We start from the raw sequence: 14,341 nt of genomic DNA on the forward strand, positions 1-14,341 counted from the left end.
ACTTGAAAATGAAGTGAAATTGTTGTATCTTGGTGATGGTGAAGTGTTGTTTTGAAAATATATTTGTGATGCAAATGCAATAGATTGAACAATATGGAAGGAGTCAATGACCAACGAAATGTTTTGTGATTCTTGCAGGATGATGGTGTATGCCTAAGGGAATTTGATTACCAAAGTGATTGATTATTTACTTATACTTGTAATGATGTTTACTAGTAGTGATTGATTGTTTACTTATATTGATGTTTAGATTAATGGTTAATATAAACAAAAACAAAAAGATGAGGGAATTGTGGAAGTGTAACTCAGTGTAACGTATTGATTGGCCCTGGTAACTCATTGATTAAATCTGGTAACGAAGCAGAATGTGCATGAACATGATAATCCTTTGGAAACACCTGGTCAAGGCCCCAGGCTAGAGCACCCCCCCTGCTGTGTAAATGGAAATCACAGCAGGAGGGGAGCGAGCTGATGCCAGGACTCGGTGCGATGCATGACCTCGGGACATTAGCGGAGAGGAGATTAAGTCCAGTTTGGCGATATAACGAGAGCAAACGTTGAGTAAAGTAGACTTGTCCTCAGAAGCCCTGCCCGACGGAACGATGGAATGAACGAGTACTTGCTACGTGAAGCACTGACCGAACGGGAGTGTCGGATGAACGAGAAGGACCAGCGAAAAGAGTTAACCTGATCCATTATATTATGCGGTATCATTTTGGTAATTGGATGAAGTGAATACAGTTTAATAAACTAGACCTTTTGTAACCTGTGTCCGGTCATTGGAGTCCTGTGAGTCCCCCAGTACAAATTCCCTGACAAGTGCAATAAGAAAATTCAGTTATTCCCAAAAATAGAACAAAAACATGTGAATTTGTTCTCTAATCGAGTGTAATGAAAATAGGATTGGTGTGAATAATGTGATAGACCATCTGTAATAATAAACCTCTCTCCTTTCCTCTACCCTCCCTTCCCTTCCCCCCATCACCTCCCCCTCCCCAAGTAGTAGAGAAATGTTGGTTTTGAGATGACCGCCCAACAGTGAACGAGCGAGGGTGGGTTTCTCAGAACCAACATTTCTCTGCTACTGTTACCTTTTACGTTATTGTTCCCATTGAGGACCAATCACGATGCAAGCTCGTCCAAAGGTATATATCTGGCCATGCTGTGCAGAATTGCATTTTTTATCACGGGTTCCTTTGTGTAGAGGAAATATGGAGTGTTGTTATCTTCATACCTGTGAAGGAGTGGGAACGTGGGAGACAGGCAATGGGTTAATCTATCTATAATTCCAGTAATCTCTGTGTGAATGTCTGTGTGTCTGTGTGTGTGTGTGTTTGTCTGTGACCGCTGTTTCTCGACAACCACGGGTCCGATCTAATTGAAACTTGCCAGATATATTGCTGGGGACCTGAGGATGTGCCTTTTCAAGGTTTCATATTAATCGGAGAAGTAGTTACCGAGCTATGGCGATTTATTTACCAAACTAATCACAGAACACGTTGTTGCGTAGGCGTGGCCGATGTGAGAGCGCGTGCGCCATTACGGATAGTAATTCAATTAAAATTGCCAGATATATTGCTGGGGACCTGAGGATGTGCCTTTTCAAGGTTTCATATTAATCGGAGAAGTAGTTACCGAGCTATGGCGATTTATTTACCAAACTCGCAAGCCGTTCGCTTTGGCTTTGCGAATGGACCAAACCATTTCATGTAAATAGAGGGGGGGGGGGGGGGGTTCTGTGGTCGTTACTGCCACGTGGTTTCAAAGTTTTTTTTTGTTGTTGTTTGCACGCATGTTTTTTTGCACCCAAGTACGGGCACGCCCTAGTATAACAAATCACAAGTGGAGATTTCACTTTTTTCCCCCTTTGACTTGTGTTCACACCTTTCAACTGATAATGGAATTAGTGGAATTAGGTTCTTTTCTGAAGACACCAATAATTGACAGACAACAAAGCAACGGGTCTTGATAACACAGGCATCACACGAGGCATGTTAAAGCATTTGAGAATTTCAAAACAATCACTTTCTGGTTTGGAGCTCCATCTGTGACGGCTTAGCATTACGTTTGTCCTTCAATGGCAGATAGGTGTGGATGCAGTGCATGCAGGCTACTGTGTGGAAGTGGTGTGAGCAGGCAGCGGTGCGAGAGGGTGTGAGAAGGCAGTGGCACATCAAGACTGTGGAGAGGAAGCGTTTCGGAAGGGCTGTGGGCAGGCTGGTTTGTGCCAGCAGAGAGCAATGTGGAGGAGATCGCATTTTTGTGCAGGAAGAATTATGGGAACAAATTTTCAGGCCAAATATAATTTTCAAAAAGCCCCAGATGAGGTTGTCGTGTTTTCGACAATGTATCTCTTTGTCGCTGCTCTCATCCTGCTGTTCACCTTCCCACTTCCATCTGATTTGATGTTCACTTGGGTGATAATGTTGGCATGAGTGGCAATTAGGTGGAAAGGTGAGTGAGATTCTATATTGTGGGCTTCGCAATAATTTGATGATGTGGAAGGATCACAGGTTATGTCACGTGATGTAAAAGGTCTAAACGTCTAAAATGTATGTTCCAATATTCCATAATTAATCGATGTAGTCATGGTCCAAAAACAGGTAATTAATAGATGTACTCGAGGCCCAACTCACATTCAAACAGCACGAGTCAGGCAGCTAAACTGAATTATGGGGACAGACCGGACAAAAGCTCCATTTTGTTTTCAAGAATGCCTGAAAACTTGTCGTGAGTGGTGCCATATTCTTGGCTCTGCATTTTGCCCTCGTACCCATCCGTTCCCTCCTTGGCCTGCTGACTAGATGGGAACTGTCCTGGATTTTGATGGATTTCGGCATCTGGCTGCACACCTGGCTCTGTGTTACACATCTGGTTCTGCGTTGCACACCTGGCTCTGCGTTGCACACCTGGCTCTGCGTTGCACACCTGGCTCTGCGTTGCACACCTGGCTGTGCGTTGCATGCTTCTCCTTGGTTTTGTCGGTGACGTTTTTGGCCTGCCATGGCATCACAGATTGGCACAGCCCGTTCGTTCCTGCCATGGTTTCCCTCCCTCTGGTCATGACTCGATCTGCTCGCCGTCAGGCCCACCACCTGCACATTCCTGCGCCCCTCTGCCCACTGATTGGGCTGCGTGAGGACCTTGGTGTTCTCTGCTGTGTGTGCACGGGACTTCTCCATGTTTTTCTGCACTAACACCATGGATATCGCCGGAGTTGTGGGCTGGATGTCAGGGAGACGGTCAATGTTGCAGCCTCCATGGCTTCTTCGGTTTAACTTAATTAAGAGGTTTGTTAGTACAGCTATTTATAACTAATAGTAGTGCAGCTATTATTTTTTTCCTCGCTGCACTTCGTGGTGTTTTTGCTGTGCACCACTCTGGGTCTACTCCACCACAATCGATTGGTTTTTTTTCTAATTACGAGTCCATGATCTACTTCATTATTTTGATGTTATTAATTCCAATCTATCTATCTATAATTCCAGTAATCTCTGTGTGTATGTTTGTATGTTTGTATGTATGTATGTATGTATGTTTGTCTGTGACCGCTGTTTCTCGACAACTACCGGTCCGATATACTTGAAACTTGCCAGGTATATTGCTAGGGACCCGAGGATGTGCCTTTTCAAGGTTTTAAATTAATCGGAGAAGTACTTACCGAGCTATGTCCAAAAAACGCTTCAACCAATCAGAGAGCAGCGAGCTATCACGTGTGCCGAACGTGGCGATCAGACTTTGCCTCGGACGGCACATTTGAGAGCGTATTCATTTATTTCACGTTGGAAAACTATGTTGCCGTTAAACTATGTTTTAAAACGAATTCAAACTGCGATTAAATTAAAACGATTCATCGTAACTGCGATTTGCGAACTTCCGGACAGTGAAGACTTCACTTCCGGCAGCCAATCACAGAACGCTTTGTTGCGTAGGCGTGGCCGATGTGAGACGAGCGGAGCTGAGCGCGTTACGAGCTGACCGCCATTACGGTTCGTAATTCGTTTTCTTATGCGCATTATTTCTCCCAATTCAGTCAGAGCGAAGGGCGGAAGCGAAGAGCGTTGTTTTTTTTGTTTACGGGCGTACGGGCGGGGTAGAGCGTACGGGTAGCGTTTTTTTTTTTTTTTGGCAAGGAACGGGCACCCACGTACGGGCAATGCCCTAGTATATATAAAACACAGTTTGTGTGTGTGTGTAATGTTACCGATAGACTCCTAAACGGAGAGGCTCACGAACTTGATATTTGGCACAAACATGGCCATTGAGCCTGGTACGAACATGGTCGACCTAAAAATTTATTTCATATTTTTTAACCATATTTTTACCTCAGCGCATTTCAACGAGGAATATTATGACCGGAATGGCAGAGCAGCGCGCTGATTCGCTCAGAGCGATCACGTGATGTTCCAACTTTGCCGCCATAATCTTACAGTTATGCGTTCGCACGTAATTCAGTTTTTTCACATTTCAGCGAGGAACATTGCCATTCACACCACATAGGTTTTTTTTCCTTTCATCTTTAGATCCATATTTTTAGCCGTAATGTAGTGAACATAGCGTAACGTAGCGTAGCTAACGTAGCGTTCGCATAACGTAGCGATCCTTGTTCAGGATCTTCGTCAGGTTTGCGAGTGAGTTAGCCAAAACGTAAAACTGAAAATATATCGAATTTTTTATTCATATTTACCTCAGCGCATTTCAGCGAGGAACATTATACACGGAATCTCAGCTGGTCGCAGAGCAGCGCGCTGATTCGCTCAGAGCGATCACGTGATGTTCCACCTTTGCTGCCATAATCTCACAGTTATGCATTCGCACGTAATTCAGTTTTTTCACATTTCAGCGAGGAACATTGCCATTCACACCACATAGGTTTTTTTTCACTTTCATCTGATATTTGTGATTTATTTCAAACAAACTGTATTTCCCATCTACACGGCCATGTATTCCTATTAACGTTATGTCAAGTACATAAATTGTGTGGATTACATCATTTGTGGATGTGATCAGTTGCCAGTAACCATCTATATCCCTCCCCTCCCCTTCCCTCCTCCCCCTCCCTCCCGCTCCCCTTCCCCATCCCCCTCCCCTCCCCCCTCCCTTTCCCCCATGCTCCTCCCCCTACCCCTTCCTTTCTGCCCTACCCCTTCCCCCTCCTCCCTCCCCCCCACTCCTCTCCCCCTCCCAGCCCTCCCCCTCCCCTCCCCCTCCCCCCTCTCCTCCCATACCCCTCCGCTCCCCCCTCCCCTCCCCCCTCCCCCTCCCCCATCTTCTCCCCTCTCACCCTCCCCCTCCCCCTCTTCTCCCCTCTCCCTTCCCCCTCTTCACCCCTCTCCCCTCCCCCTCTTCACCCCTCTCCCCTCCCCCTCCCCCTCTTCACCCATCCCCCCCTCTTCTCCCCTCCCCCCCGTTCCCCTCCCCTCCCCCGCCCAGCAATGCCGGGTACTTCTGCTAGTGCTTTATATTGCGTTTCGGCTTTTATGTGTTGACATAACTTTATATTGGTTTATGCATTTCATAACTTGCATCTTGCTGCATCTTAGATTATTATTGTAACTTATAATTGTAATCATTGTAACCTCATATTATTGTACGATCCTTATTTTTCATATACAGACTTGCCATTTAATATGGATTTTTTTTTTGTGGGGGTGAACTTACTTTTCAAGATGTCTTAGAACCAAAAGTTCATTGGAATTATGTTGAAATTATCCTGCATTTTGTTAATGTGACCTTTAAAAGAAACAAAAACCACATTTGACATTTCAAAACAAATAAATTGATCCTTGAAAGTGATGGAAACTGATATCGAACTCAATTCATGGACAGTACTGTGTTAAACTTCTGTACGTTTTCCAGAAGTATCTCTTTATTTTGCACCTTAGCCAAATTTTTTTTTTACAAAAACAAAAGTTAAATTACGACTGGGATTATGGACAGTAAAATTACAGTTCAGTACTTCGTGTAACCCCCACGAGCATTCCGGAGAGCACGTACACGTTGAGGCATGCTGTTCACGAAATTTGCCAAGGTTTGGACAGGAATCGCTTGCCATGCAGTGACAATAGCCTGCTGCAATTCACGCACAGAGGTCGGCTGCTGGTCCAAGTGGTCGATTTGATGCGTTAATTCTGCCCACAAGTTCTCTATCGGATTCATATCCGGGGACATGGCAGGCCACTCCATATGCTCTGCACCACGGTCAGCAAGAAAGTGTTGGATCACGCGAGCACGATGAGGCCATGCATTGTCATCTTGGAAGACAAAGTTTCCTCGAAAGGCTGCATGAGCAAATGGAAGCAATGTTTCTTCCAGAATGGCCCTGTACTTGAACTGGTTCAGGTTTCCATTCAGAACAACCAGGTCAGTTTTGCCCCCTGCATGAAAAGCAGCCCAAACGGTCACCCCACCACCTCCAGCTTGGACTCTTGGCACTATACAATCTTTGTTGTAGGCTTCATGCACTTGTCTGCGCACTCGGACGTGGCCATCTTGACGATAGACCAGAAATCTAGACTCGTCACTGAAGATCACGTGATTCCAGTGTCCTGGCTGCCATTGACGGTGCTCTCTGGCCCACTGCGATCGGCGCGGGCGGTATTGTCTGGTCAGGCGTGGCTTTCTCAGGGGACGGCTGGCACGATATCCTGTTTGAACCAGTCGTTGGTTGACTAGCCTTCTGGATACAGGCACATTTGTCAGTTGCTGCCACTCAGCCCGAAGCCGATTAGCTGACTTGGTACGGCCATTGCGGACTAACCGGTGCAGCTGGCGATCATCCCTCCTTGTGGTTCTGCGGGGACGTCCTGGCCTCGGTATTGGCGTAGGGACACCCCTCTGAGCATTTCGTTTCAGGATCTTTGACACCTGACCTTGAGTGATGCCATACTGCCGAGCAATAGCATGCTGTTTCATGCCGTAATTTCGTAAAGCCACCACTCCATGACAAACAGCATTGTCGAGTTGACGGACCATCTCCAGAGGAAGCGGCAATAACTTTTGGAGACGTGCAGTAGTTGCTTTCCACGAATACAGAACGCAGCAACCCTTGTATACCCGACTGTGAAGCCAATCATCAAATGCACCTGTCCGTACATTTTGCTACGACACCTGTGATATAATCCTGTTGTTGACTTCTTGCTGCGACAGACAATCAGTGACATTGTTCTTTTAACAAATAAATCACCAAAGTGTAAAAGAAACTCACCAGATTGATATACTGAGTTAAGAAAGTAAACCCGTCAAGAAAAAATATATATTCCATATTAAATGCCAAGTCTGTATTATGCATGCTTGTATATGTAATAATAATAATAATAATAATAATAATAATAATAAAAAAAGCAGCACTTTTTAATTAATTCGACTTATTTCTAGATATTACGCTCATTTCAATAATTTTTTTTAGCCGCGTCGCAGACGCTGCTCATAGAGTGCCCTCTGCTGTTGTTGTTGTTCTTCTTGTTCTTCTTCTTGTTCTTGCAGAGAAGACAAAACCTCAAAGCTCCACCCATTCTGGGAACCATAGCTCCACCCATTCTGGGAGAGCCTTCATATAAACAAATATCCACCATTTTATTAACTCGCATAGCTTTGAAGCCTGTTTTGTAGGCCCGTGGTGTCTTCCTCTCTCACACAGTTTTATTTCAAATCAAATTCGATATATCATTTCATTTTTCACAGTCACTAACATAGTTTTAGACTCGGTTGAAAAAAAACGGGAAGAAAATCCGATGAAAGTTGCCCTTTATAGAACGAAATGAATTCTCAAAGGCCTGTAACTTCAAGTCCATTGAGATATTTTTTTTTAAATCGCGGCATGGTCAGTCATACACCGCCCGAAATAAGAGACGGGGAAATGCCGAGATATATATATTTTGTTTAAATCACGGCATGGTCAGTCATACACCAGACAAATGATCACCAGAATGAATGAGGTCAGAAGACAAATGATGAATTGCGAAAGATGATGGGAATATTGCCTGTGATTGATGCTGTGAAGAGGAACAGGTTGAGATGGTTTGGTCATGTATTGAGGAAGGATGAAAGTGACTGGTTGAGAAGAGTGATGGAAGTTAATGTAGAAGGAAGTAGAGGACGGGGAAGACCGAGAAAGACTTGGCTAAAGATGGTGGAAGAAGAAATGCGGGCAAGGGGGTTAACAAGGAGAGATGCAGAAAATAGGGCAAAATGGAGAAGATTGTCATGGGGACCGCAAGGCTAACCCCCGCTCTAGGCGCACCCCTGCACCCTGCCCTCCCTTCCCCCTCTGGACATGGGGACCCCCGCTCTAGCAGGGAACATGGCCTTAAAATGCATGTTGTTGTGTTGTATGGTCAGTCATACACCGCCCGAAATAACAGACGGGAAAATGCCGAGATATATTAAAAATTCGTCCATTTGATGAGAATCGTCACGATGAAATATTTAATTTATACGTCGTCACAATAATGTGGAGAGAGGAGCATAGCTTCGTTCACGTGTCGCCACACACGGGAAATTGCCAAGATATGTTTTTTTTAACTCGCGGCATGGTCAGTCATACACCGCCTGAAATAACAGACGGGAAAATGCCGAGATATATTAAAAATTCGTCGCCACACACGGGAAATTGCCGAGATATATTTTCACTTTGCACAAAAATAACATCAAGTAATCGAATCAATAGGAATGTCCTGTGCCTATAACATCGACGTTATAGGCAAAGCTGCATATAGGCATTGTGTAACATCGACGCGGCTTTTGTTTTAATTAAAACTTTTTGTACTTGTTTTTTAATTATCTTGATTTTAATTTTATATTGTAAATCAATCACAATTCAGATTTTGGCTGCGATGATTTGATTTGATGTGACAATAAACCATTACTCATTGATTGATCCTGAAAAGGGGGGAAAGAGTGGGGACCAGCACTTACACAAATAGAAAGCGGATGCAGATATGGGCAGGGTTTGAAATAACCCAGATACCCCTATTTTCTTTCAGAGATGGTGACTTGATGACTGTTGGAGAGAGAATGCTTAAATTAATAATTCACACAAAGGCTTCGGAACACACAAAAAACGTGGATAATAAGGAATTAAAATGAGATAAAAGTAGATTACCTTCACACAAGGCAACACATTTGATTGCTTGGCCCTTCATAAACAATTGATCGTTTTCATACTGGGGTGAAAGGAAAACATTGTGGAACGTCAGTTGGTCACAATGAAACCCAGCTTACTTTATACAACAACAACAACAACAACAACAACAACAGGCATTTAGAGGCCATTTTCCCTGCTAGAGCGGGGTTAGCCTTACTTTATAAATGAACTTTAAACTTTCCATTCTAAAATTCCTGAAGATTACCTTGGAGGGTTGTATTTTCACCTTCCGATGACGAACTAGGATATCTACACAAAGAAGAAACACAACATTTGAACAAAAGAAGCACAACTGATGTACCCTGGGAACTGAAATAGCAAATAGGAATGTTGTTGAATATTAATCGATTTCTACTGGAATGACAAAGAAAAGAGAACTTCATTTATGCAGATGTGTAATAACAATAATTTTGACAACTTTGTACTCTACCATCTAAATATCAAGTGCAGTTCATAAACTAGAGCAATGCGACTGTATATGCCTCCGCGTAGTCCCTGCCCATGACAATGGGTAGATGCCCTCGTTCACTGTCCGAAAAATAAACAAGTTTGGTTGAAATCCCTTCAGCCGTTTTGAAGTATCCCATTTTTACCAGACATGACGGGTTTCACATCGATCAGTGAATCGGTTTGGGGAAAAGGTTTTTATTTATTTATTTTATTTCGGCATTCAAGCTAATATGGCTGCCAACCCACGTGACATACGACATCGAAAATGCACACTCTGCATATGTATGGGTAAGGGATCACGTTTGTGAAGTTTCGTGTTCATCAGAAATGGTTCGTTTTCTTATGTACAAGATGGCTGCCAAACCACGTGACCTACAACGTCATGATTTTCAAATTATATGCAACAATGATGTTAGATGACATTTGTAAAATTTCGCATTGATAGGGCAAGCGGTTTCAGAGATATAATCATTTAATATTTTCCTTCACTTCAATATGGCTGCCAAACCATGTGACTCATGATGTCATAAATTTAATATTTCAATACAAATGGGTCAGAAATCATGTGCATGAAATTTCAGATTTTTAGGACAAGGCATTCAATTAAAACATTTATGGCTGGTATACCACTTCACCGATATTATCATGCATTGGTTCCCCATTGGCAGTAGTTGACAATGTGCCAAGTTGAAAATTTTTCCATTCAGCGGTTTCCGAGAAATAATTTTTTCATCATTTGTGTTTAATCCAAGATCGCTGCCATGGCACGTGACCTATGGCGTCACAATTATCATAAAAACATTATGCGCGGGTGTCGTTCCGACCCTGAAAATTGTCTCAATCTGACATGTGGTTGCTAAGAAACACGAGGTTTAGCCCGTACGGACGGACGGACGGACAAACCGAAAACATAATGCCTCCGGCCACCTTTGGGGGAGGAGGCATAAAAAATTAAAATGCAAGAAATCGCATGGGATGATAATGACGAATATTATCTATTTTAAACTGGCAAGGATCATTTAGAAGAAAATAGTGAGTGGCGTGGAAATATACTTGCAGTTCGAGGAGAGGAGGGAACAGAGCATGCGTGGTTTGTGCAAGTTTGTGATCGATACATACGAGCGGATATTTGCCATGTCTTCATTTAATTTTAACACCATGACTCACCGGAGTATTGAGAGGCGATGCTAAAATATGGCGACGTATGAATACCCTTTCCGTATGGTGCTCCATCAAGTACCTAAACAAGAAAGAAAGACAACATCAACAACAACGAACACAACAGGTGGAATCAATAGATTCTTGCATGTATCGAGTGAGTGGGAGATTACAAACTTAATGAGGTCCACTTGTTATGTGTTCTCACCCACAAACTGATGCCATCAAGCAGCAGGATAGCTATACCTTAAAAGGCCTTTTCACGGCCAAACTACTCGGGAATTAGATGCAAGCCTTCAAGTTATGAGATGATCATGATGATCAAACTTATGTCACATGTGAAGTGACACGAGCTCTCCAAAACCTTTCAATACAGCAGCATCATGTCCCTACAATGCAAGAAACTCACATTAAAGATGGGTTGCACACCACCCGCTAACCTATTCATCGTCACAACCTCATTGCGGCTGTCCATCACCCTAAGCATGGCATTGCTGCCAACATCAAGCAACACCGAATATAACTAGATGGTATTCATGGAATACTTAACCTGCGCAGTCTTGAGGAGGACTTGGTACAAGCCTAACTCTTCTGTTTTTTTAGGGGTTTTTTTTTTATTCACACATACGCATCGATTGCTTAACCTCGCTTTTCGCTTTGCGAGCGCAGGGTAACTAGTACAGAACTTCATCCGATCAATATGAAATTTACTGAGCGTAATCTGGGGAAAAATTGGTGGAGGAAAAATAATAATGATGACGTCATCGGACACGTGTTTCGGCCGCCATATTTGGTTTGACACAAAAGCCTAAAAAAACACTAAAACACATCCTGGTGAGAGTCTGCGATCTCTGATTGCTCTTTCTTGTTTTCCATGTAGAGGTTTCGGAGATATGGAGGTGCAAAGTTTTGCATTTTTTTCCCAAGATGGCGTCTGTACTACATGACCTATGATGTCATTATCATTATCAAAAAAAAAATTATATGGGAGGAGGTGCTCCCATTGTGAAGATTGTATCCATCGGACTAACAGTTGCAGAGGAATTTTTTTTTTCATCCTGATCAGATCAAGCGTTGTACTTGTCGAATTATGACGTCATATGGAGGCACCTATGACATCATCATTAACATATCTTATTCCCCATGGGGTGTACTTGACAATGAGCCATGTTTCAAACTTTTTCCATTAAGCGGTTTGGGAGATATAGTGCAACGTTTTTCCAATATGGTGTCCGTTCCATGTGACTGATGATGTCATAATTATCAGCAGAAAAATATACAGGCACTGGCGCTCCTTCGGAAAAATTTCATGTCAATCGGACCAACCGTTGCCAAGAAAATGAATTTTTAATTTAAATTAAAAATGAAATTGAGAAAATTAAATTGCCTGGAAGCAATTTAACTCACACGAACACCGGATTTTGCATAGAAAGGGAAAATAATACAAGGATTTATTCAATAACTATTGGGACAGGGAAACGTGACAATAAAAGCTGAATCCTAAATCGGGATCCCGCACACCTCACTTCACATACAAGACAAGGGAAGGGGAAATCAGTAAATAAAAGAAACGTTGTTTGTGCGTTTGTGGATGCGAGCTTATCTGTCTCTGGATGTGTAACGTCCGTCGTCCAATGCGGCTTCGGTTGGCGCAAAGAAAGGCCTCGGTGCGCCCCCGTTCGCGCGCTGCTTGGCCCAGGTCCGCCAGTGCGTGACAGGCCTCGCGTCCCCGCGCGAAGCGAGCGAGCGGGCGTGCAACCGCCTCCGCAGACGTGCAACGTCCTCCTCGGGTTCGGCACGGCCCTCCGATGCACCCAACGTTCATGGCGAGCGAGTCGCAGATGAAGGGACCAAACGAGCAGGGCGAGGGCGGAAGGAAGGTCTGGGAAGGCAGAAGCCAAAGCAAGAAGGCCAAGGGAAGACGAGGAGGTGGGGAGCAAATGTCGATCTCCGACCACTTGCTTTCACATCCAGCACATGAGAGAGCAAACGGGGACGTCGCCGCTGACAGTCAAAATGCGACCGCTCGCTATGGGATCCCAGCACGAGAAGGGTCAAAATATCGGCTCCGGTTCGTGGTGTCACTTCTCCTCTGATGTCATCGATCCTCCCTTCCAATCAGTCCTTCGCAAGGTGGGCATGGCCTAAGCCTGCCTGAGCAATGAGTGTTGCTTTGTGGTGATGTAACTGGCTGCAGCTGCATTGGCGGTGCCCCGAACTGGCTTTCGACGAGTTTTATAATAAGGGGGGAATTAATTAATGTGTGTGCTAAGGGCCTATCTAAGTGTCTATAAGAGTGCGTTGCCATAACGGACACTGGGATGCTCACAGAGGGAACGACACACAAGGGAATTTGCGAGGACACAGATACGCACTTGTTCCGACATACGGCTAAACACAGAACTTATTACAGGTGAGGTTCCCCATCACGACAGCCGGACACCTACCTATGCAGATCCACCTGGATTTCAATATTCCTCTACCCCAAATTCATTACAATACTTACCCTGCGCAGTCAACTTGGTGTGAGCCAACCCTTCTGTTTTTGAACGTTTCTTTTTTTTTGATCCAATATGGCTGCCAGACATATTGGTGTGCAATATGATGAAGAGAAGGACAAGCTCTGGTGTGCAATGGAGAAACTGATGGAAAACATGAAAGATGAGGAAGTTGTGGTAGGAGGAGACCTAAATAGACATGTGGGAAGGAGTATGGACGGTTTTGAGGGAGTTCGTGGGGGTTACAGATATGGTGTGAGAAATGGAGAAGGTTAAAGGATTTTGGAATTTGCTGATGGAGCTGATTTGTTGGTTTGTCATACTCAGTTCCAGAAAGAGGATAATAAGCTTGTTATATACACGTCAGGTGGGTCGACGACAACTGTTGACTGCCTGCTGGTGCGTAGGTGAGATATGGGGGCACCTCCGGTACACAAAGGTGATCCCGGGGGAGGAGGCTGTTTCACAGCACCACTTGGTTTTCTGCGACATAAGGGTGAAAGGTGCGAGGAGAGCTCGGCGGGTGAAGTACCAACCGAGAATGAAGGTGTGGAGGTTGAAAGAGGTGACAGTAAGGGAGGCATTAAAAGAGAGGCTGAGTATGGCAGACATTGGCAGAGGATGATGTGGTTGAGCTTGAAAGTGGTTGGATGTCAATGAAAGATAGTCTGTTGGGAGCCGTTGGTGAGGTATGTGGATGGACAAAAGGACCACCGAGGCACTCGGGAACATGGTGGTGGGATGATGAAGTCGGAAAGAAGATTGACCAGAAGAGGAAGAAGTTCAAGGAGTGGCAGAAGGCGAAGGGTATGGGGGCAGAAAAGGCAGAGAATGAAAGTTATAAGGCAGCCAAGAAGGCTGCAAAGAAAGAGGTAGCAAAGGCGCAGGAGGCATGTAGGAAAATGTTCGGAGAACGCTTTGGATTTGGAAGAGGGTCAGAGAGCAGTATTCAGGATTGCAAAGCAGATAGCGAAAGAGAGGTGTGATGTGATGGGGGTGAGTTGCTTGAAGGATGAAGTGGGACAAATCGTTGTGGACCCAGATGGAATTAAAGGAAGATGGAAGAGAGATATCTATATTATAATAGGCG

At 44.3% G+C, this 14,341-nt stretch overlaps 1 protein-coding gene and 1 long non-coding RNA gene across 2 annotated transcripts in view; both read right to left on the reverse strand.

Annotated features, from left to right (window-relative positions):
• Positions 1–865: 865 nt before the first annotated feature.
• On the reverse strand, positions 866–9,169 carry LOC144888318 (uncharacterized). The gene is made up of 3 exons (XR_013620912.1): positions 9,104–9,169; positions 8,917–9,001; positions 866–1,234 (listed from the first exon to the last, which is right to left on the reverse strand). It is a non-coding gene; the product is annotated as an uncharacterized LOC144888318 (long non-coding RNA).
• Positions 9,170–9,485: 316 nt separating this feature from the next.
• Positions 9,486–14,341, reverse strand: part of LOC137414544 (uncharacterized) — a 198,733-nt gene continuing 193,877 nt past the window's right edge. Inside the window, exons 26-27 of the mRNA XM_078786296.1 lie at positions 10,763–10,835; positions 9,486–9,499 (exon numbers count right to left, since the gene is read on the reverse strand). Coding sequence (XP_078642422.1) covers positions 9,486–9,499; positions 10,763–10,835 — 87 coding nt within the window. The remainder of the gene's footprint in view (positions 9,500–10,762; positions 10,836–14,341) is intronic.

The sequence above is a fragment of the Myxine glutinosa genome, chromosome 11, assembly GCF_964187855.1.
Source record: "Myxine glutinosa chromosome 11, kmMyxGlut1.1, whole genome shotgun sequence".
In the NCBI taxonomy this organism is placed as follows: Eukaryota; Metazoa; Chordata; class Myxini; order Myxiniformes; family Myxinidae; genus Myxine; species Myxine glutinosa.